Source organism: Zingiber officinale, chromosome 8A (genome assembly GCF_018446385.1).
Source record: "Zingiber officinale cultivar Zhangliang chromosome 8A, Zo_v1.1, whole genome shotgun sequence".
In the NCBI taxonomy this organism is placed as follows: domain Eukaryota; kingdom Viridiplantae; phylum Streptophyta; class Magnoliopsida; order Zingiberales; family Zingiberaceae; genus Zingiber; species Zingiber officinale.
The window spans coordinates 36,732,283-36,755,411 of NC_056000.1; the positions used below are offsets into that span (position 1 = coordinate 36,732,283).

At 38.3% G+C, this 23,129-nt stretch overlaps 1 protein-coding gene across 2 annotated transcripts; it reads right to left on the reverse strand.

Moving 5' to 3' along the window:
- Nucleotides 1-20,321: 20,321 nt before the first annotated feature.
- LOC122008484 (protein RICE SALT SENSITIVE 3-like) lies at nt 20,322-22,699 on the reverse strand. 2 transcript variants are annotated; one of them, XM_042564230.1, is made up of 7 exons: nt 22,209-22,699; nt 22,079-22,129; nt 21,886-22,005; nt 21,529-21,634; nt 21,394-21,435; nt 21,263-21,319; nt 20,322-21,190 (listed from the first exon to the last, which is right to left on the reverse strand). In XM_042564230.1, exons 1-7 carry the CDS (start codon nt 22,337-22,339, stop codon nt 20,552-20,554), a joined length of 1,146 nt encoding a protein of 381 aa, XP_042420164.1. In that variant the 5' UTR covers nt 22,340-22,699; the 3' UTR covers nt 20,322-20,551. The 2 variants fall into 2 exon arrangements, with proteins under 2 accessions (XP_042420164.1, XP_042420163.1); XM_042564229.1 differs by having other exon boundaries at nt 22,079-22,698.
- Nucleotides 22,700-23,129: the final 430 nt, after the last annotated feature.

Here is a 23,129-nt window from a genome sequence, read left to right on the forward strand (position 1 = left end):
ATTGAGCTCGTCTGCACATTCGATTGGTCCTTATCCTCCTCTTAAACTAATGAGCCCTTCTCCTTGAGCTCCTCCACTTCTTGTGCTTGTGTAGGATCTTCATGAAGAGCAATCATTTTGCTCCATAGCTCATGAGCACACTTGTACTCATCTACACGTGACACAATAATAAATTCAATACAATTGGTCTCCTTGTCTGCCTCCGATTGTAGCCTTTGCTCCTCGATTCAATATTGTGGTCGAAGGAAGGGGCTTTCCCTTCTTGTCCATTGGACCTTCAAAAGGAATTTCCAATGTGGTCCAATGGTCCCAATTCATTTGGAACCAGGTCTTCAAATTGTTCCTCCAATACTCAAAATCTTCTCGATCGTATGGAAGTGGGATTCGGATATCCCATCCTAATGGTCCTTCGCCTCCATCTTCTTTCTCTAGCACATGCTCATATACGTGACTAGTTCTTCAAGAGCGTTCCTCACTCTGATATCAATTGTTGGGACCTTTGACATTGGCTAGAGGGGGTGAACAGCCAATCACCAATATCATTTATTTTCCTACACTTGTTAGCGCAGTGGAAATATAAAACAATAAGTATGAAAGCTAAAGATTATAAAGAAATACAAACAAACAGCTAATACTTTCATTTACATAGTTCAGAGATTAGGGCTCCTACTCCACGATGTGTTTGTAAGGTGGACGATCCCTCAATCCGTCGTGGATCAATCCCTAGAACTCTAGCTAGCACAAGCCTCCTTGTCGGTGGAAAAACCTCACCACAAACTTGATCAAGACCTTGGATTGCAATGAGAGCTTGGAGACTCTAATTAGGGGTTAACCACCTCTAATTTTGTCGCCCAAGCTAGTCATCCCAAGCTCCATTATATAGAGCTTATGGAAAAACATCTAAGCTATTTTTCTGCTATCAGTCGACTGGTAAAGTCATTAGTAGACTAGCTTCCGTGGAAAATCGACCATTACACCCCCAACAACTTAATACCAGTCGATTGACCTTCATGGGCTAAGAAAACAAAAGTATTTTATTCGCTACCAGTCGACTGCTAACTTTAGCAGTCGACTAGTAACTTTAGTAGTCGACTATTAACTCTGTAACAACAAACCATAAATTCATCATCCTTCCAAGTTGTTGGCTCTCGACCACCAGTCGATTGAGACATATACTAGTCAACTGATAAATCCTAAACCTAGGATTTTACACCGAGTATAATCACTTATACACTCATCCTCACCCGCACAATCCGACCTTTCCTTCTAACCTCTTCCATCAGCCTTACTTCCCTCAGATGCTTCCCCATCCTTCATGCTTTGCCTTCAAGAGATTCCTTCGGCCTTGTCCATATTGTCGAGTCTTTTATTGCCAAGAGGCTCCTCATCTCTAGGACTTCAACCTTGCCAAGAGCTCCTCACTCAGGGACTTCATTCTTACCAAGAACTCCTTACTTCAAGACTTCATCCTTGCAAAGTTACACTTGGACTTACGTTGCCAAGATCACACTTGGACTTTTCTTATTGTACCCGCCACCTATACACTTAACAGCATATATTAAATACACAAATAACCTAACTTAAAACTTTATCTAAACATCAAAATTTAGTGTCACACTGATTGCTCCAACAAAATATAATGAGCTAGAACAAGCATAGAGGAGTTCGCAAGCTAGTGATGACACTCACGGATCTGAGTCCTCTATTGGTAATATAATGAGTTTATGGCCAAAGGTGAGTGAGGGACTGAAAAGGGGAAGGATATTGAGAATATATTTTTTGAACAAAACTCATAGAGTTGATGATATATCTTCTTCCACCCCACCAACAGTAAGGACACAAATAAATAACTTAACTGAAGAGGTTTTAAGCAATTTGAAGGGGATAATATTACAAAAGGAAGAGGAAATGAGAGAAATACGCCGACAACATAACTACATAATACGACATCTTCAGTTAGGCTCCACTTCAAGTCAGATTCCTCCTGGTTCTAGTGATGATGGTGACAACGACGACGATGGTGATAGTGATGGTTCTTCATGATTTTGTTATGTATGAATGTTATTTATCTTAGAATTAGTGTTTTTGAACATGTGTTAATTGATTGAGTTTATGAACTCTTCATTTTTATATTTTTATCAATATTGTTAATTTATTTTGAATAGGTTTAGTGAGGCAAAGGAAAGTAATGAAAATTGAAAATCCACATCGGATAAGGCAAGTCTTTGTTAGGATCCTTCGTACGGCTAGAGAGGGGGGTGTGAATAGCCGACCCCAAATCTCTCACGTTTCTTTCTACAGACTAGGGTTAGCGCAGCGGAAAATACAACAAAGAAACGAAAGAGAAGAAAACCAAACCTTAACACAAGGATGTAACGAGGTTCGGAGATTAGGGCTCCTACTCCTCGACGTGTCCGTAAGGTGGACGAGCCCTGTCAATCCGTCGGTGGATGAATCCCCGGAAACCCGGCTAATAAATACTCCTTATGGGTGGAGAAACCTCGCCACAGTCTTTTGCAACAGCAAACAAAGGAGTACAACAATAGAGACAACAAACAAGAACAACAGAAATTGTAAAACACTTGCTTGCCTCTTGTTGTCGACTGGAACCTTGATGAAGCAGCAGCTTCTCAGATCCAGCAGCTAGAACACCAGCAGGAAACTCACGCAGAGCTTCAGCAGCGATGAGAGCTCAGCAAAGCTCAAGAGCACAACAGCAGCTCTGTAGCAGAAGAGAAGAGGAAGTAGCAGCAGCCCTCGACCCCTTTATACCTGCGAAGAAGACAGCGAAGAAACTAGCCGTTGCGTCGCAACGGGACCTCGATCGGTCTATGGACCGATCAGGGCCTGATCGGTCCCGGACATCGATCGGTTAGTACGAAACCTTGCGTACTACGATCGATGCGTGGACCGATCGGCTCTGGATCGGTCCACGACCGATCCGGCTCTGTCGCGACATCGTCTCTGATCGGTCCCCGGACCGATCGGGACGTTACCTGATCGATCCGTGGACCGATCACCGCCTTCTTTTCGCCTCTGTTGCTGGCGATCGGTCACCGTCGAAATTCAGCAAATTCAGCACGTCCGATCGGTCACCGGACCGATCGAGCAAAGTTCTCCGGATCGGTCTAGTGACCGATCCGAGCTTGGTTTTGCCCAAACCAAGTCCCAAGACTTCCAAGTCAATATCCGGTCAACCTTGACCTATTGGTACTTCATCCCTAGCATCCGGTCACCCTTGACTGCTAGAACTCCCTCGCCAAGTGTCGGTCAATCCTTTGACCTACTTGGACTTTCCAACACCAGTCCGATCATCCCACGATCCATCTGGATTTTCCTTGCCCGCTTTACTCACGGGACTTTCCACCGGCTTCACTCACGAGATTTCCACCGCCTAACATCCAGTTAGGACTTTCTCACCGCCTGGCTTCACTCACGGGACTTTCCAACCGCCTAACATCCCAGTTAGGACTTTCCCCTGCTTCACTCACGGACTTTCACACCGCCTAACATCCCAGTTAGGACTTTCCCACTGCCTGGCTTCACTCACCAGGACTTTCCACCTGCCTAACATCCCAGTTAGGACTTTCCCGCTGCCTGGCTTCACTCACCAGGACTTTCCGCACTGCCTAACATCCCAGTTAGGACTTTCCCACTTGCCAAGCTCCCTGCTTGGACTTTTCCCGTGCCAAGTCTCCATACTTGGACTTTTCCAGTGCCAAGTCTCCATACTTGGACTTTTCCCGTGCCAAGTCTCCATACTTGGACTTTTCGCGTGCCAAGCTCCCTGCTTGGACTTTTCCAGAATCAGGTCAACCAGGTCAACCCTGACCTACGGTTGCACCAATAATCTCCCAAACATCTATTCTTGTCCCACATCAAGAATAGAACTCTCTCACGAGTGTCAAACATCAACATGCAACACAACTAGGTCAACCTTGACCAAAGGTTGCACCGACAATCTTCCCAAGTCAAACATCAAAATATAACTCGAGTCACGTCAACTCGAGTCGGGTCAACCAGGTCAACCTTGACCTAAGGTTGCACCAACAATCTCCCCCTTTTTGATGTTTGACAAAACCATAATCAAGTTAGGTTTACCCGATAACCTAACTTAGATTTTCAATCATCTTCCAATGTCCAATGTTCTTTCTTTGAACATTCTCTGGACATTCTCCCCTTAGGTTAACCCAAAAACCTAACTTGGGCTTTCCAATAATTCTCCCCCTTTTTGACACACATCAAAAAGAATTCCAATGTTCTTCCTTGAACATTCCTTGACATTCTTTCCCTAGCTTAGGTTAACCCGATAACCTAACTTGGGTTCTCCAATAATTCTCCAATGAATACTCTCCCCTTTTTGACACACATCAAAAAGACAAAGGAGAGTATCAAGGTCAAGAGTTTCTTCCTAATGAAAGTCCCATACCTTTCATTGAAACTCTTAATTTCCCCCCTTGATACTAAACTCAACAATCAACTTAGTGATAATCCCATATCACTAATCCTCAAGAGTCTTAAGGAGTACAAACTCCCCCTAAAAGTCAACTCCTCTTGACAATTAGGTAAGACTCCCCCTAGAGGTCAACTCCCCCTTGACTATTGCACCAACAATGTCTTTGAGAGTTCCAAACCTTAGAAATCCACAAAACCCAACTTCCAGCTGAAATTTCAGACCAACAGCTGAGAAATCAGAAACTGGCACGCACTGATCGGTCCCCAGACCGATCAGAATCCCCCTGGATCGGTCCCCAGACCGATCCACGCTTCACTGATCGCACTGGATCGTCACTGATCGGTCACCAGACCGATCAGAACTTCCCTGGATCGGTCCGGTGACCGATCCACACTCTGAAATCAGAGATTTTTGATTTCCCTTCCCGGAAATTCAGAAACTCCTAAACAATTCCAGAAAATTCGAAAAAATGTGAAATTTTGAGGATACATTCCTCATAACATATACTATCATGGAAAAATAGTTTTCTATGAGAATAACTTCCATTTTCAAATCTTGATACAAAATTCAAAAACTTTGAAATAATTCAAAGTTAAGTCAACTTTGTATCACAATGTTCAATGATGAATGCTATCACTAGGAAAGCTTCATCAAGGTTTTTCAAAACAATTTTGAAATGATTTCAAATCCTTTAATTTGGGACCACAATCTTAGGGCTATATGTATATGACTTGTACACAAGCTTTCCCTATGATCCTCCTTTTCTTGAATTAGGCTCATCTAGGTACAAAAATTATGCACCTTGATCCTAACTCATGATCCTAATATCTCACACACATCTAAGGTGTATCAAACCACATTCAAGTCAATTTGATGTGAGATATGGGTTAAGGTCAACTTAGGCTAAGTTCTCATGCATTTTCTAAACTACACTTTTGATCTCAATACCAAAATGTGTTTTTATCCTTAAATCAATTTCATTGATTCTTAATGCAAGAGATGATGACATGGCATAAATTAATAACATAAATGAAAACATGTGCCAATGTCATGATGTCATGGCATAAAGTTTGAAACGAAAATAAAGCATGACATATAAACTAGCCTAAGCATTATCATGACATTTCAAATGATAATAAAATAAATATGATGTCATGGCATGGCATATGGCAACCAATCATGGGAAGTTAGCACAAATAAAATGCCTAAATTCCCTATCTAAGTATCCTTAGCCTTAGCTAACTTAGAATCTAACCCTAGATTGCCCATATATCCCTTAGAGAAAACCAAAATCCCAATTATGGTATTTCTCTAGGTTTTCTTAAATTGTGCCAAATAAGATTGAAATCGATATTTTTCAAATATGGCACAATTTACTCTTTAAAGAGTAAATAATAATTCTTTTTCATTTTCAAAGGTTATCAAAACCTTGAAAATGCTCCTTGAGTGTCAATTTCCTCAAAGTTGGGTTAACTACCCTTCTTATTAGAGTTGACACTCTCTAACCCATCTATGGGGTAGAGAAAATGCTCCTAGGAACCCAATACCTACTTGAGCTCATTGGGTTCACTAAATATTCACTAGGGATAACTTCCCTAGCAACCCTCCTAATGACCCTCTTAGGCTTTAAAGCCTTGGCCATTTGGGACTCATCAAGATCAACTCTAGGGGTGACTCCCCTTGTGACCTTGGTGTTGGTCTTCCTAGCCCTAGGTTTTGTTCCATAATCGAATGGAACATCATGATATGTGGGCTTGACCATTTGGGACTTAGGTTTGTGACTCAAACCTTTCTTGTCCTTGGACTTTTGACCCTTAGGCCCTAGAGTTGACTTCTCTAAACTTTTAAGGGCCTTTTCTAGGGTATCAAGCCTTGACCTCAAGACTTGATTCTCCTTTTCTAATACCTCAATTTTTGATTTATCACTCTTCCTTGAGGTATTCCTAGGCATATGTCTAGTTGATTTAGGGTTTCTACCTAGGTTTTCCTTAACCTTAGAAGTGTTAATCCTAGGGTTAGCATTCCTAGTAGTATCCCTATCTAGGCTAACATGTTTAGCTCCTAAGCACATGTATTGGTTCCTAAAATTAACATGCTTATCATTATTAACAATTGCAACAAAACTACTAGCATGAGTTTTATTAGAATTGCAATAATGAACCTTAGAGGTTACCTTAGGGTTTGCCTTAGCTCCCCCTATCGATGTGCATCCCTTGTCCTTGTGAGGTTTCCTCCTCTTCGGACATTGGCTCCTATAGTGTCCCCGTTGCTTGCATTGAAAACACACCATGTGCTTCTTGCCTTTGCGTGTTGGGACTCTGGCTTCCTTGACCTTTGGTGCCGGTGGAGTCTTCCTAACTCTCTTTGGACATTTGCTCTTGTAATGCCCACACTCCCTACACTCAAAACATATTATATGTAACTTATTTGAAATTGAGATGCTTGAGTTACCTAGGTTTGGGGATGGGTGTGAGCTTTCTTCTTCAACCCTTCCGGAGGTGGAAACTTCTTCTTCTTGCTCCGAACTTGAACAAGAGGAACTCTCCTCCTCTTCTTCCTTGGATATTGAGTAGCCCTCAACTTCCAATTCGCTCCCTCCATGATGTGAGCTACTTGGCTGACTAGGCTCCTCTTCATGGCTTGAGGTGGAGCTCTCCTCATGGTACTTGGCCAAGTTGTTCCACAACTCCTTGGCATTGTTGTATCCTATCTTACACAAAATGTTAGTAGGCAATGAAAATTCAATTATTCTCGTTACCTCTTCGTTGATTTCGGATTTGTGAATTTGTTCTCTTGTCCACTCCTTCTTCTCAAGTGGTTTTCCTTCTTCATCCACCGGAGGAGTAAAACCTTCTTGTACACAAAACCAATTCATTATGTTAGTCATAAGAAAATACTTCATCCTTACCTTCCAATACGCGAAGTCGCCGCATTCGTAGAAAGGTGGAATGGTGACATCTTCTCCATAGAGATCCATTCTCTAGCTTTGCTCCCACGGGTGTTGATCCGTCGAAGAGCGGCCTCGCTCTGATACCACTTGTTAGGATCCTTCGTACGGCTAGAGAGGGGGGTGTGAATAGCCGACCCCAAATCTCTCACGTTTCTTTCTACAGACTAGGGTTAGCGCAGCGGAAAATACAACAAAGAAACGAAAGAGAAGAAAACCAAACCTTAACACAAGGATGTAACGAGGTTCGGAGATTAGGGCTCCTACTCCTCGACGTGTCCGTAAGGTGGACGAGCCCTGTCAATCCGTCGGTGGATGAATCCCCGGAAACCCGGCTAATAAATACTCCTTATGGGTGGAGAAACCTCGCCACAGTCTTTTGCAACAGCAAACAAAGGAGTACAACAATAGAGACAACAAACAAGAACAACAGAAATTGTAAAACACTTGCTTGCCTCTTGTTGTCGACTGGAACCTTGATGAAGCAGCAGCTTCTCAGATCCAGCAGCTAGAACACCAGCAGGAAACTCACGCAGAGCTTCAGCAGCGATGAGAGCTCAGCAAAGCTCAAGAGCACAACAGCAGCTCTGTAGCAGAAGAGAAGAGGAAGAAGTTCTTGCGCAGCAGCAGCCCTCGACCCCTTTATACCTGCGAAGAAGACAGCGAAGAAACTAGCCGTTGCGTCGCAACGGCTAGAACCCTGATCGGTCTATGGACCGATCAGGCCCTGTGCTGATCGGTCCCCAGACCGATCAGTTAGTCTGAAACCTTACATGCGTACTCGATCGATGCGTGGACCGATCGACCTGGATCGGTCCACGCGATCGGCCTGCTTCCGCGACATCGTCTCGATCGGTCCCCGGACCGATCAGACTCTTTCGGTCCGTGGACCGATCAGCCTGCCTCTCTTTCGCCTCTGTTCGCTTGCGATCGGTCACCCGACAACAGTCGAAAATCAGCATTTTCAGCTCGATCGGTCACCAGACCGATCAAAGCAAACAAGGTATCACTGGATCGGTCTAGTGACCGATCCAGAGCTTGGTTTTTGCCCAAACCAAGTCCCAAGACTTCCAAGTCAATATCCGGTCAATCTTGACCTATTGGTACTTCATCCCTAGCATCTGGTCACTCCCTTGACCTGCTAGAACTCCCTGCCAAGTGTCCGGTCAATCCCTTTGACCTACTTGGACTTTCCAACACCAGAAGTCCGATCATCCCTGATCCATCTGGATTTTCCTTGCCGGCTTTACTCACGGGACTTTCCACGGCTTCACTCACCGGATTTCCACCGCCTAACATCCCGCTTAGGACTTTCTCACCGGCTTCACTCACGGGACTTTCCAACCGCCTAACATCCAGTTAGGACTTTCCCACCTCGGCTTCACTCACGGGACTTTCCACACGCCTAACATCCGTTAGGACTTTCCATTACAGCTTCCTCACGGGACTTTCCTTGCCTAACATCCCAGTTAGGACTTTCCCACTTGCCAAGCTCCCTGCTTGGACTTTTCCCGTGCCAAGTCTCCATACTTGGACTTTTCCAGTGCCAAGTCTCCATACTTGGACTTTTCCCGTGCCAAGTCTCCATACTTGGACTTTTCGCGTGCCAAGCTCCCTGCTTGGACTTTTCCAGAATCAGGTCAACCAGGTCAACCCTGACCTACGGTTGCACCAATAATCTCCCAAACATCTATTCTTGTCCCACATCAAGAATAGAACTCTCTCACGAGTGTCAAACATCAACATGCAACACAACTAGGTCAACCTTGACCAAAGGTTGCACCGACAATCTTCCCAAGTCAAACATCAAAATATAACTCGAGTCACGTCAACTCGAGTCGGGTCAACCAGGTCAACCTTGACCTAAGGTTGCACCAACAGTCTTTACATTTTAAGTTTTGTGTTAATCTATAGAATTTTTTTAATTAAAAATGATGCTTTTTGTTTGTTTGTTTTTTTATACAGAAAAAAAAAAAGAATAATGGAAGGAGAAGGAAATATGAGGAAGACGATGATTTATCTTTCCATTGTTTTAAGACGGTTTGGTATGAGATATTTGTATTTGAAGATATGATGACTTGGACTTTTAGAAGGTTATATTGGAATGTTGGATGTTTTTGGGTATGATTACTTGTAGGAATGACTTGTATGAATATTGATATATTTGTTTTGATTTATTTTTGGTATGATTTCATTTTGGATATGTTGTTTTGACTTGTATGGATTGTAAATTTGGTTTAAAATGGTGAATATGTTGGAATATTGTGTTTGTTGTATATGTTGGAATATTGTGTTTGTTGTAGACAGATTTGGAATATCACATTTGTAAACATGATAAAATGTAGAAATGGATAGACTCTGTCAAAAAAAAAAAAAAAAAAAAAAAAATTACCTTTTGAGATAAATCTATGATTAATTATGTTTTCATCATAAATTTGCAACAAAATAAAGTCAAAAAAAAAAAATTACCTTTTGAGATAAATCTATGATTAATTATGTTTTCATAATAAATTTGCAACAAAATAAAGTCATTATAGATGAATATATTTTTATTATAAATCTACAATGAAAATAGGATTTGCCATAAATTTGCAATAAAAATTGGATTCGTCGTAAATTTACAACAAAATTAGGTTCGTCGTTGATGATGAATCTATTTTCGTTGAAAATCTACTTTGAAAATAGGATTTATTATCAAATCTAGGATGAAAACTAAATTTATCGTAAATTTACATTTGTGAATTGTGCGATGATTCTTTTATTGTAAAAAAGTTATAATAAATTTGACGAAGAAAATATAATTCGTCACAACAGAATTGATGATGAATTTATATATTTTCATCCCAATGTTTGACAACGATTTATTTACGACAAAAATATTTTCATAGTAGATTGTTTGTACGATGAATGAATTTTAAAATTTATCATAAAATTCGTCATAAATTGTCATATATATATATATATATATATATATATATATATATATATATATATATATATATATATATATATATATATATATATATATATATATATATATATATATATATATATATAGTATGGGTTAATTCCTAACAGGTAAAAACATCTCATTTCCCATGATTGACTTTTTTCATGTAAAAAGTTGTTAGGTTAGAACAAAATGCTTTTAATAATTTATTATGGAGGCAGTAATACTGAATTATTTAAGATAAATAATACCACTTTTTGCTCCAATACCATTTAATATCGACTAATATGACCGTAATAATACGATCCCTACATGTTAAAATAAAATATTTCTTAGTATGGATAGGGTAGGCAGCTACAACTTATTATACTATAATATTAAATAATATTAATCAAAATAAAGTGTTTATTTTGTAGCACCGAAATGCGTTTAATTAAGGGTAACATAAGTTTGAAATTTGTAATGTAATAGAATTTATAATATAATACTAGTGACTCTACACACGTTTAGGTGAGCTAATGCACGAAGAGATTTGGAGGAAGGAGAATTGATCTAGAAAAAATAGTTCTAATTTTTTAAGATTTTTCCTATTTTTATTTTTTTTTAGTGAGGTAAGATTTTAATATTTTTATAATTGTATACATTTTTAAGGATTATAAAAAATTGAGATGGAGCAACTGCTCCACCAAAGCTACAAAGGGCAGAGCACCATGTGCGGAGGATAACATATTCTCTTTTATAAAAAAACTAATTTAATCCTTTATATCAAATATTAAACTGATAAAAATAAATACTACATTTAATCTTAGTAAAAAGACCATCCATAAAGCGTTAGATCTATGCAATAGTGCAATGTTAGAGCGACGCTCGAGAATCCTAGCAACAAACTCCTGTAACAAACTCCCCCCTTATAAAAAATTAATTTAATATCATACTTGATCTTAGCAAAAAAAAACTGAGAAAAGTATATTTTTTAACATTGTTGATCCAAGGTATTTATAGAAGCTTCTCTGCTCGCAATATTATAAATTCTAAGACGTCGGACTAAAGAAAACTCTAGACTAATTGAATAATGAAAAAATTCTCAATAATACATCACAGCTGAGTCTTGTGTTGGTGCAGTAAGCATCCGACGATCGAACCTCAGTTTTGATAATGACAAAGGGATTCAAAGTTAAGATTCCTTGTTATCTAACGTGGTTAAATAAGGTTTCAGGAAAGTCCTAACTGCGGTTAGGCAGGGAAAAATCCTAAGGGGGATAACCTTAGGTCCTAGGGGGAGGTAACCTTAGGTGAAGGAAAATCCTAAGGGGCGGCAACCTTAGGTCCTAGGGGGCGGTAACCCTAGGTGGAGGAAAACCCTAAGGGGCGGCAACCTTAGGTCCTAGGGGGCGGTAACCTTAGGTCCTAGGGGGCGGTAACCCTAGGTGGAGGAAAACCCTAAGGGGCGGCAACCTTAGGTCCTAGGGGGCGGTAACCCTAGGTGGAGGAAAACCCTAAGGGGCGACAACCTTAGGTCCTAGGGGATGGTAACCCTAGGCGGAAAGTCCAGTTGGTCTGGAGGACCGGACTTGCATCAAGTAAATCTCCTGAGTGGAGTAGGTGAGGACGCGTTGCCCGTAGAGGGAACAGTATGCGTCGGATTGACCTAGGGTTTCCGGTGGGAAATCCGAAGTCAGACTCGGACAGTCCAGAGACTGTCATTATCACATCTATTATGTTTTATGTGCTAACTTTGTGTTGCAGGGTATATTTGGGATTAATGTATCTTGCAGGGACCAAAGTGCAAAGATTAACCTCGGATGAACAGTGTCTGAGGCGCCTCCATGGAGCTTGGAGGCGCCTCGGGTGCAAAACTTGAGCTGGCTGCGAAGCAAGCTTCAAGGCGCCTTTAACAGGCTGAAGGCGCCTTGGAGAGGTTGAAGGCGCCTTGAACAAGATAAAGTTCGACCAGGTCAGTTCTGATCCACGCGGGTGACGCGGCCAGCCTAGAGGCGCCTTGGAGGGGTTTAAGGCGCCTTGAACATCCTTTATAAGAGGGGTTAGCAACAGCAAATGACAATGAAATAAAAAGCTTCCTCGTGCTGTGTTCTACTCAAGTATTGCTTCCAAAGTGCTGCTACAACATTCCGACGACCCGAAGCTCAGATTTTTCTACCACTGTTGTCGGTATAACTTTAATTACAGTTACATTTGTAATTAGTTTGTAATAATTATACGAGCTTATAGTTGTTGCCCACGGAAAGCGATCAAGGATCGCGGGCCTTCGAGTAGGAGTCGATCTAGGCTCCGAACGAAGTAAATCCACTGTGTTCATCTGCTTGTTCTTTTATTCCGCTGCTTTAATTACTCGACGAACGTTTTACGATTCCGATAATCGAACGAAATAGCTGCGAGCGCTATTCACCCCCCCCCCCCTCTAGCGCTTCTCGATCCAACATCTTGAACTCTAGATCATTGATTGATGTATTTTTGGAAATTACTAATAAACTTTAAAATTATTTTTTGTATGAATAGTGAAAAGGACATTAACGTACTTTTATTTTAGGCTTCACCAAAGTTAATTAGTAAAGGGGGAGATTCTTAATAAAATAGTATGATAATTAATATTATATTACTATATTTGGTGAAAGATTTGTATATTATATATGTAATCTTTGATTATATATTATATATTTTTTATTTAGTGTCTATTTTTTTTATAAAGAATGTAATTTATATTATTATAAAATGATAAAAATATCCTACGACCTCTGCAGTAATGGGAGGCAGTGGTGGCCATGTCGAAAACCAATTAATACAAGAAATAGACTACAAGTATATTTGACATTTAAATTTTAATTAAACATTGAATTTGAAACGTAATTAAATTATATATTGTTAGTCTTATAATTCAAATTGTAAAATTTTATTATTTTTTTAATTGAGATTATATTATATTATATTATATTATATTATATTATAATTTTAAAATCATATCAGATAAAGTAATTAATATTATAATATAATGTTTATTATATTAAAAGCTGATTAGGCTTCACTAAACGCATGAATGAAAAGGACGATTATTTCAATATAAATGGAAAAATGGATCTTCCTTCGTCAATTTATCAAAGGGCATATGTAGAGATCTAAATTTATCAAAAGACGTATATTACTTTGGTATTTACCAAAGAATATACTTTTTTAAGTACATTTCCTATTTTATCCTTCTGACAAATCTGACATTTTTCTTTTCACTGTCGTTTCTCATTCTTTCTTCTATTTACTTTCTCCTATGCATGCAACCAATCTAATTTTTCCTCTCTTCTCTTCTCTTTCTTCTCTTTTTTTTCCATGCGTGCATGCATAACATACATCTGATATATAAATCATATCAGGTCCACAACGTTTAGAGTTTAATTGATTTTTTGATAACATTAGAATACATTTGGAGAAGTCGAAATAATCAATAGATAATATATTTGAATTCTTTGCAACCCCATAAATCAACATAGACTGATCCATTATTTATTTCAGCTTCTACGGAGGTGTAAAATTATAATAATGATGAATTGACAAAAATCCTCATGTGTGTGCCTGATATGAATCATATCAGGCTCAACATATGAGGATTGTTTTGCTGATTCTTTTTTATTATATTTCAACATCTTTTAGAAGTTGAAATAAATAATAGACAGCATATTTGAATTCCTTACAACTTCAAAAATCCATAGGAATTGAAATGGGTATAATTGGAGCTCTCTAGGTCCATCAATGAGTTTTGACCTAAACCCACTGATCGACTTAGAGACCTCAGATTGTAGTCATTTTAGATACTGTGGATTTCTAAAATTGCACGGAGTCCAAATATATTCTCCATTGTTATTTTTGACTTTCTTAATGGTGGACCAGAGGTTTTGAAAAACTTAAATCTCTCTTTCTTTTTTTTTCTTTTTTTCTGTTGTTGGGTCTGATACGGGGAGATATCAGACCCAATAACAAAAAGAAAAAGAAAAAAAAAAGTGAGATTTAGGTTTTTCAAAATCTGGTCAAAATACACTGATGGATCAGCTCAAATTGCAGTCATTTCAGATCCTGTGGATTTCTAAAATTTCATGAAGTCCAAATATGTTCTCCATTGTTATTTTTGACATTCCTAGTGGTGGACTAGAGCTTTTAAAAAACCTAAAACGTATGAGGATTATTTTACCAATTCTTTCTTATTATATTTTAACATCTTTTATATGTTGAAATAAATAATAGATAACATATTTAAACTTCTTGCAACATCAGAAATCTACAGAAATTGAAATGAGTGCAATCGGAGCTCTCTAGGTCCATCAGTGAGTTTTGACCGAAACTCACTGATCAACCTAGAGACCTCAGATTGCAGTCATTTCAAATCGTGTGGATTTCTAAAATTGCAAAGAGTCCAAATATGCCCTCCATTGTTATTTTCGACATTTCTAGTGGTAGATCAGAGGTTTTGAAAAACTTAAATCTCTCTTTCTTTTTTTTTCTTTTGTTAGGCTTGATATCTCCCCATATCATCAGGCCCAATGTGGGTCTGATCTCCTATAACTGGTTTGAGAAAAAAAATTGATAAAAAAAAAAGAGAAGATAAAAAAGAGGATAGGAAAGAGAAGATACGTTGCATGCAAAGTAAGAAAGAGAGGAGAGAGAAATGACAAAGAAAATAAAAAGAAAATCAGTTAAATTTGTTAGGAGGATAGAATAGAAAAATCATTGTAAAAAGGTACGTCCTTTGATAAATACTAAAATAGTATACATCTTTTAGTAAATTTAAAAATTTAAGTACACTTGTTTGATAAATTGCCGATCTTCTTTTGATTTTTACACGCATTAATTAAATGGAGTTAGCCATGGGCATTTGGGGCCTTAATTTACAGCTGAAGGATTCATATTAAAACAAACAGATATTTCACCTGCCAAAATAAGCAGATTGATTTAAAATACTCAACAACAACAATAACCAAGCCTTTTCCCACTAGGTGGGATCGGCTGTAAGAATCATTTTACGCCATTGAGCTCTATCTCCTATTATATCATCATCTATATTTAAATAAATTTTATCTTGTTTTATTGTTGCTAACCAAGTCTTTTTTGGTCTTCCTCTTCCTCGTTTGATATGCATGTTTATCATAGTTTCACATCGCCTAACTGGAGCATTTATTGGTCGTCTAAGTACATGTTCGTACCATCTTAAACGTGTCTCTCGGAGTTTGTCCTCAATAGATGCAACTCTGACTTTCTCTCTAATGCTCTCATTTCTTATTTTGTCCATCTTCGTATGTCCACACATCCACCTTGACATCCTCATCTCTGCAACTCTCATCTTCTGCTCATGTGCTCGAGTCATAGCCCAACATTCAGCTCCATATAACATAGCAGGTCTAACTGCGATTTTATAGAACTTACCTTTAAGTTTAAGAGATACTTTACGGTCACATAAAACACCCGACGCTCCCCTCCATTTCACCCATCCTGCTTGTATTCTATGTAAGACATCTCTCTCAATCCCTCCATCATTTTGTAAAAATGATCCTAAATATTTAAATCTCTCGGTTTCGGGCAACTCGTCCTCTCCTATCTTAACAATTGTTTCATTACTTCTAATATTGCTAAACTTAAATTCCATATATTCTGTCTTTAATCTACTAAGCTTAAAACCTTTCTCTTCTAGTGTTTTCCTCCAAAATTCTAGCTTAGCATTTACTCCTTCACGTGTCTCATCTACCAAAATAATATCATCTGTAAATAACATGTACCACGGTATTGTGTCTTGAATGTGCGCAGTGAGTTCGTCCATAATTAGTGTAAAAAGATAGGGATTTAGGGTTGATCCTTGATGTAACCCTATCTTTATTGGAAATGCTTCAGTTACTCCGCCTGAAGTTTTTACTCTGGTCGTTACATTCTCATACATATCCTTAATTAGTTCAATATATGTTACGCTAACACTTCTCTTTTTTAAAATTCACCATATAAGTTCTCTGGGACTCTATCATAAGCTTTTTCTAAGTCAATGAATACCATCTGTAGATCTTATTTTTGCTCCCGATATTTTTCAATTAATTGTCTAAGGAGATGTATAGCTTCTATTGTCGACCTTCGAAGCATGAACCCAAATTGATTTTATGTTACTGTGGTCTCCTTCCTTAATCTTTTTTCTATTACTTTTCCCCAAAGTTTCATAGTATGACTCATTAGTTTAATACCCCTATAGTTTGCACAATTTTGTATGTCTCTCTTGTTCTTATATAAGGGAACTAGAGTACTTATCCTCCATTGATCAGGCATTCTTTTCGTTTTCAATATCATGTTAAATAATTTTGTAAGTCATTCAATACCTTGTTTACCTAAGCACTTTCATACCTCTATCGGAATATCATCTGGTCCAACGACTTTTCCAGTGTACATCTCATTTAAAGTTTATTTTACTTCTAAAGTTTAAATTCTACGATAAAAAATAAAATTCCTATGCTCATTTGACCTAATTAAATTACCTAAGTTAAGTTGATCACCTAAACCTTCATTAAAAAGTTGATGAAAATACCTCTTCCATCGCTCTTTTATTTCCCCATCATTTACTAATACCCTATTACATTCATCTTTAATACATTTTATTTGGCTAAGATCTCTTGTTTTCCTTTCTCCCACTTTAGCTATTCTATAAATGTCTCTTTCCCCTTCTTTTGTATCCAATTTTTGATATAACCGTTCAAAAGTTTCATTTTTTTGCTTCACTCACTACTTTCTTAGCTTCTTTCTTGGCTATTGTATATTTTTTTAAGTTTTCCTCGTTCTTACAAATATATAATTCCTTATAAGCTATTCGTTTTTCCTTCACTTTCTCTTGTACTTTCTCATTCCACCACCAAGATTCTTTACTTAGTGGTGCATGTCCCTTTGACTCACCGAGTACACTCTTAGCTACTATTTTCAATTTTGATATCATCTTATCCCATGTTGTATTAGAGTCATCGTATATATCACCTAATACTTATATTTTTACTTTCTCCTTAAATATATTTTGTTTCCCATCCTTTAACTTCCACCACTTAATTCTAGGAATTTTATATATTTTATTTCTATTGATACTATGTTTGAGGCGTATATCCAACACTACTACCCTATGTTGGGTAGTTAATCTTCTCCAGGGATGACTTTGCAATCTTTACAAATCTTTCTATCCTTCTTCCTAACCATAAGGAAGTCAATTTACGATTTATTATTTCCACTTTTGAATGTGACTAAGTATTCTTCTCTTTTCTTAAATAACGTATTAGCTAATATAAGGTCATATTCTATCGCAAAATCTAATATAGTTTTCCCTTCCTCATTCCTCGTTCCAAACCCATAACTCCCATGCACTCTCTCATATTCCTCATTTTTCACTCCGACATGCCCATTTAGATTACCTCCTATTAAAATCATTTCATTTGGTGGAATATTTTGTAATATTTCATCTAAGTCCTCCCAAAACCTTGATTTGGTAGCTTCATCTAATCCTATTTGTGGTGCATATACGCTAATTATGTTCATAGTTTCTTTCGCCACTATTATCTTAAGGGCTATAATTCTATCCCCTTTTCTAACTACTCCTACAACTTCATCCTTTAATAAACTATCTACAATGATATCCACTCCATTTCTTGCTTTACTCTTTCCAGTGTATCATAACTTAAAACCCGAGTTCTCTATCATCTTTGCCTTCTCACCTGTCTATTTTGTCTCTTGTACACATAAAATACTAATTTTTCTCCTAATCATCATATCTACTACCTCCATTGATTTATCAGTGAGAGTTCCTATATTACATGTTCTAAATCTTAGATTATTAGTTTTCTTATCATATTTGTTCTTATCTAACCTATGGTGTGATAACTCTTGCCTATTTAACAATACACTCAAGTTCTCATGGAGATGTAGCGGTCCTTGCTGAGACGTTACAGTTGGACCCTGTAACGCGAACTCTTGCATATTTATCACTACACCCGAGTTCTGGAGATGTAGCGGTCCTTGCCGAGACGTTACAGTCGGACCCTGCAACGCGTTCCTTCCGGGGAACAACTTAGCATTAGCACAATAGTTTAATGGATTCATTCATTAAATATTTGTCATAGTTTGACGCTGGCTAGCAACCTAACGCAACCCTCCTCCTTTATCCGAGCTTGGGACCGGCCATGACTGGTCATCATAGGCGGAGTTAGATTGATTTAAAATATTAAAATTATAATATTAAATTATTCTTCAATTCTTTAAAAAAAATATATTTTCACTTGTTTTGTAAAGGTAGAAGCTATCACCAAGGATGGATAATAAGAAGATCTACTTAACGGAAAGAATGAAGAGTTGGACTCGCTGTGGCACTCACAAGCTCACGATCAACAGCGAGCTTACAACCAATTCTCCGTCATGAACTCGCAACCAAATGATCACCATGAGACTCTGAGTTTGCTCGCTGATGGGAGACGGTGAAGTAAAGATTTTACTATCATGTCAACCTCTTGCCAAAGAGTAAGGTTGCTATCATTTTAATCAACACTGATGAGGGCAATTAGGTAAGATGGTGAATGTTCAAACTCAAAGAATATGGTGACTTCTAACCCTATCGAGAAAAAAATTAGCATTCGATCAAAGCGGTTTATGTCATAGCTAAAGTCATAAGACCAATCTAACGTTTTATAATTCACAGCTTAACCAAATGAACTAGCTCCGATACCATACAAGTCCACATATATTGCTTAAATATAAACAATGGCTATCAAAATGGTGTGAGTAGGGTTGTAAATAAGTCAAATTGAATTAAGTGTTTATGGTATTTAAATTTGTTTAATAAGATAAATAAATCAAGTCAAGTCAATCTGAATATAAAATGAATCATGTTAAAATAATTATTTAAAATTAACTTGATTTCTTTTTTAATGAGTTTAATCTTAGTTTAAATTTGACTTGAGCTTGATTAGTTTAAATGTTATTAAGTTCTCAATTCAAGATTATTTAATTGTTTAAAATTTTTATATTTTAAACTTGTTTGATTGATCATTAAATTTGATAATACAAACATATTTGTTCATTTTAAAATTTTCTTTATTTATTTAGCATGTTTATAAAAGTTTTATCGATAAATATAGTTCACAAATAGGGGTGAGCAATTGGTTTAAACTGAATCTACCAACTGATTAAATCGAAAATTGAACCAACTGAATCAATTAAATCGAAAACTGAATCGACCGAATTTTTTCTGAACTAACCGAACGGACCAAACTTTTTTAAAAAAACCGAACCGATAAAACATTGGTTAATTCGATTTTCGACTGAAATAACTGAATTTTTTGATTTAGTTTGGTTTAATTTGATTAGGTTTGATTTCGGTTTGGTTCAGTTGAATTCATATTATTGGTTTGGTTTGACTCCAATTTGATTTGGTTTGGTTCCTGTTTAGTTTAGTTCAACTCATAATATCGCTTTAAACGAATTTCAATTTTCAAAACTGAAACCAAACTGATTAAATCTATATTTCTAGAAAAAAAATGAATTTCCGAATTAATTGAACCAAACTTTTAACTTCGGTTGGGTCAGTCGGTTAATTTGGGTTAACAGAACTTTTACTCACCTCTATTCACAAATATTGTTCACGAACACTATTCACAAACGTTATTCAAAAACGATGTTTACGAATATTAACGAACTGAGCACGTATATGTTCAAACTTTTTTGTTTAATTTAATGAGTTGTTCAATTTTATTCATTTAACTAATATTATGTATATTGAATGAACATAAATAAATTTTTATAAGTTGAACACTAAACTTATTCATAAACATTTGCTTCATTTTTATTTACAGCCCTAATGGTCAGCTTATGGTTACAAACAAAGTTACTCAATCGAACGAGGTCAGCTTATGGTTATAAACAAAGTTACTCAATCGAACGAGATCTTATGATCGATCAATGAAAGATGATCAAAGAGGACTAGATGTTTTATTCCCAAAATAGAAAACAAAACAAAAGAAAAACAAGATTAGCAGAGTTATATTTGCATCTCAATCCTGAATTTCAGCTACAGTCACTCTAAAATTCTACTCCAACGAAGTAAAAAACACAAAACAAAACAAAAAAGAAAAATCCTTCAGAATCTAATATGCAATCTATTATAGTAACACAGATGAACAAGCAAGGGATGATGATACTAGTCCAAGAAGGTTTCCATGATGTCCTGGTAGATCCCTGCGTCTGATCCTCTGTAATCCATTCCCTGAGCTGTTCCTGCATGTTGGTGATGATGCTGGTGGTCGAGCGATGTCGCGGGGAACGTCAAGCTCCTCTTGAACTTGTTGCTGCTGCTCTCCATCTTCCTGCCTTTGCAGGAACGCTGGCTCTCTGTGCTCATCAGGTCCTGATCAGCATTGCTCGCGCTGCTAAGTGCCAGATGGTGATCATCGCCGATGCCGGGCTTAGAGTCGGCCGGTTTTTGCTCCAGCATCTCAGAGCCGAAGAGGAGCTTGGCGTCGTCCGTCCTGCCGGTGAGAGCAGTGAAGAAGGAGAGGCCGTTGGGCCACTTGAGGTCTGGTTCATGCTCCTGCCCCATTGGGTTGTAAGCAGGGGCAGCTGCCATGGCAGGGATTGGAGCAAGCGAAGGGTGGCTCCAGTTGAAGATCGGAGGAGGCGGCGGCTGCGGCGGCCTCGGGATTTGCTTCATTGACGAAGATGGTGAAGGAGAGCTGCCCCTGGTGGAGGAAAACAGCTGGGAGAGGAAGAACCCTGATTGGTATCCTAATGACTCAAACATGTGCCTCATCCTCAGTACAAAGTGCAGGTCTTCAGGTATCTGATACATGAACAAAGCTTCAAACACGAGCTCGACGACGACGACGAGGACTATCAATAACACTTTACTTACAATTTTGCAGGAGCCAAGTTGCAAAAGTCCATGGCCAGCCTGAATCACAGCGATAGTCTGTTCGACAAAGATTTGTTAAGTATAAAAACAGAGTAAAATTTTCTTCTTGGAAGAACAGAGGAAGATTTTGCCTGGATGCCAGAAGTAAATTGATCATTCCACTCAGGAGGAAGCTGCCATGAACAAGAAAAGAAAAAGAAATCAAAAACAAAAGTGAAAAAAAAAAAGAGAAAAAGTGTTTGGAAGTGTCAGTAAAAGTGAGCTACAGCATCGAAGGAGCTCTGCCAGTAGTTGGAGATGTTGGGTTCAGATTCAGAAGGTTCCTTGAAGACCCATTTGTGACACTTATCAGAAGCAACCTTCCCCATCAACCTGCTCGCATCGATCGCTCGATCAAATTAAAGTCGCAAAAAGAGAGGAAAATAAAGGATAAAGAAAAAGAAAGAAAAAGTGGGAACCAAACCACCCTCCTCCTTCCCTTTTGCAGACCGATAAGAACAAGGAGCTAGAGGACAGGGAAGAATCGAAAGGGAGATAAATCAACATCTTGTGGCAAAACTCTAAATGCGCTCCCCCTTTTAGTGGAAAAGATCATTAATGGACACCACCTACCAAATACCCACCCTTCTCCGTAATTATACAGCTGAATGGACATCTTGCTGAAGGCCTTCCTCACGGGGTCTTCCCCTGCATCCATCTCGTCGACTCGGCTCCGGCAGAAGCCATCCTCCCACATCAGCATCCTAAACCCCATAAAGATTCAAACTTTATCATCAAAATCCAAACTTTGCCATGGAACTTAAGAACGCAACTCACAGATTGCCATTGTCGTCGCCAATCTTGCAGCCATTGCCGCCCCTGCACCTCCTGCAAGAGAAGAAGGGGGAGAATAGTTCGTGTGGTGAAAGAGAGGGAAAGGAAAGAAGGGGGAGAAAGAGGAAGGTACGGGCGAGGGCGAATGGTCCAGAAGACGGAGTAAGTCCAGTCCGAGTTGAGGCAGAGGTTCCTGAGAGACTCATGGAGAGCCAACATGCCCACAGCCTCCTTGCTTCTACTACCATCTCCTGAGCCCACCATCTCTTTGTTCCCTTTGTTTTCTCTATCTTCCTCTCTCTATATACTTCTCCTCTTTTTTCCCCTTCCTAATTACCTTCCTCCACTCAACAGTGGCGCAAGGAAAAGGGGGGAAAAAAAAGTTAGAAGTTACGAGGGGCACTCTTTCTTCCTTCCTTATCTGTCTTCTCAGCTTCGCTTTCACTGCTTGAGTCGGTTAGCAAAAGGGTAAATTTTTGACGGAATGGTGTAGATTTCTGGAGTCGTTAGCATCTGGTTATTACTTCTAGGCAGTGGCGAAATTGCTCCTTGCAGCTCTACATGAGGATGCTCGCTCGCTATGCTGCCTCCCTTTTCTTTACGGGTGGTCCTGTGCCTTCGCCCCTTCAAGGTTTAACACCCTCGTGTCACTTTCATCTTGTACCACTCCATTTACAACCCTACCCTTCTCCCTCTTCAAAGTAATTGGTAAAAGATAATTGTGTTGGTTCCCTAGTACCTCATTAACCCGTCCCAGAGTTATTGGAGAGTCATTATAGAATCGATAAATTCTGGACGGCACCTCAAACTACTAGACCATCCAGAGAATTTCTTCCTCTCTAAATATAAAAAATAAAATAATAAATTCAATTAATCTCATTAACTAGTCCAATCCTATAAAATTTTTCACAGACTACTAAACATTTTTTAATTGTATATATCATTTAAAAAAATCTATAAATATATTATAATTAAAAATTAAACTGTAAATATTTAAATAATAATTTAAATATTTTATCGCTGGATCATAGCGGGCATCTCCCTCTCCCAACAA

What these genes read in the sequence shown, in the direction of transcription:
- LOC122008484 (XM_042564229.1), bottom strand. Translation starts at nt 22,323, where the DNA reads ATGGTAGTAGAAGCAAGGAGGCTGTGGGCATGTTGGCTCTCCATGAGT. An exon ending in GGCGACGACAATGGCAATCT is followed by an intron (nt 22,006 to 22,078) that starts GTGAGTTGCGTT and finishes TATGGGGTTTAG; the next exon opens with GATGCTGATGTGGGAGGATG. An exon ending in AACTTGGCTCCTGCAAAATT is followed by an intron (nt 21,191 to 21,262) that starts GTAAGTAAAGTG and finishes TTCATGTATCAG; the next exon opens with ATACCTGAAGACCTGCACTT.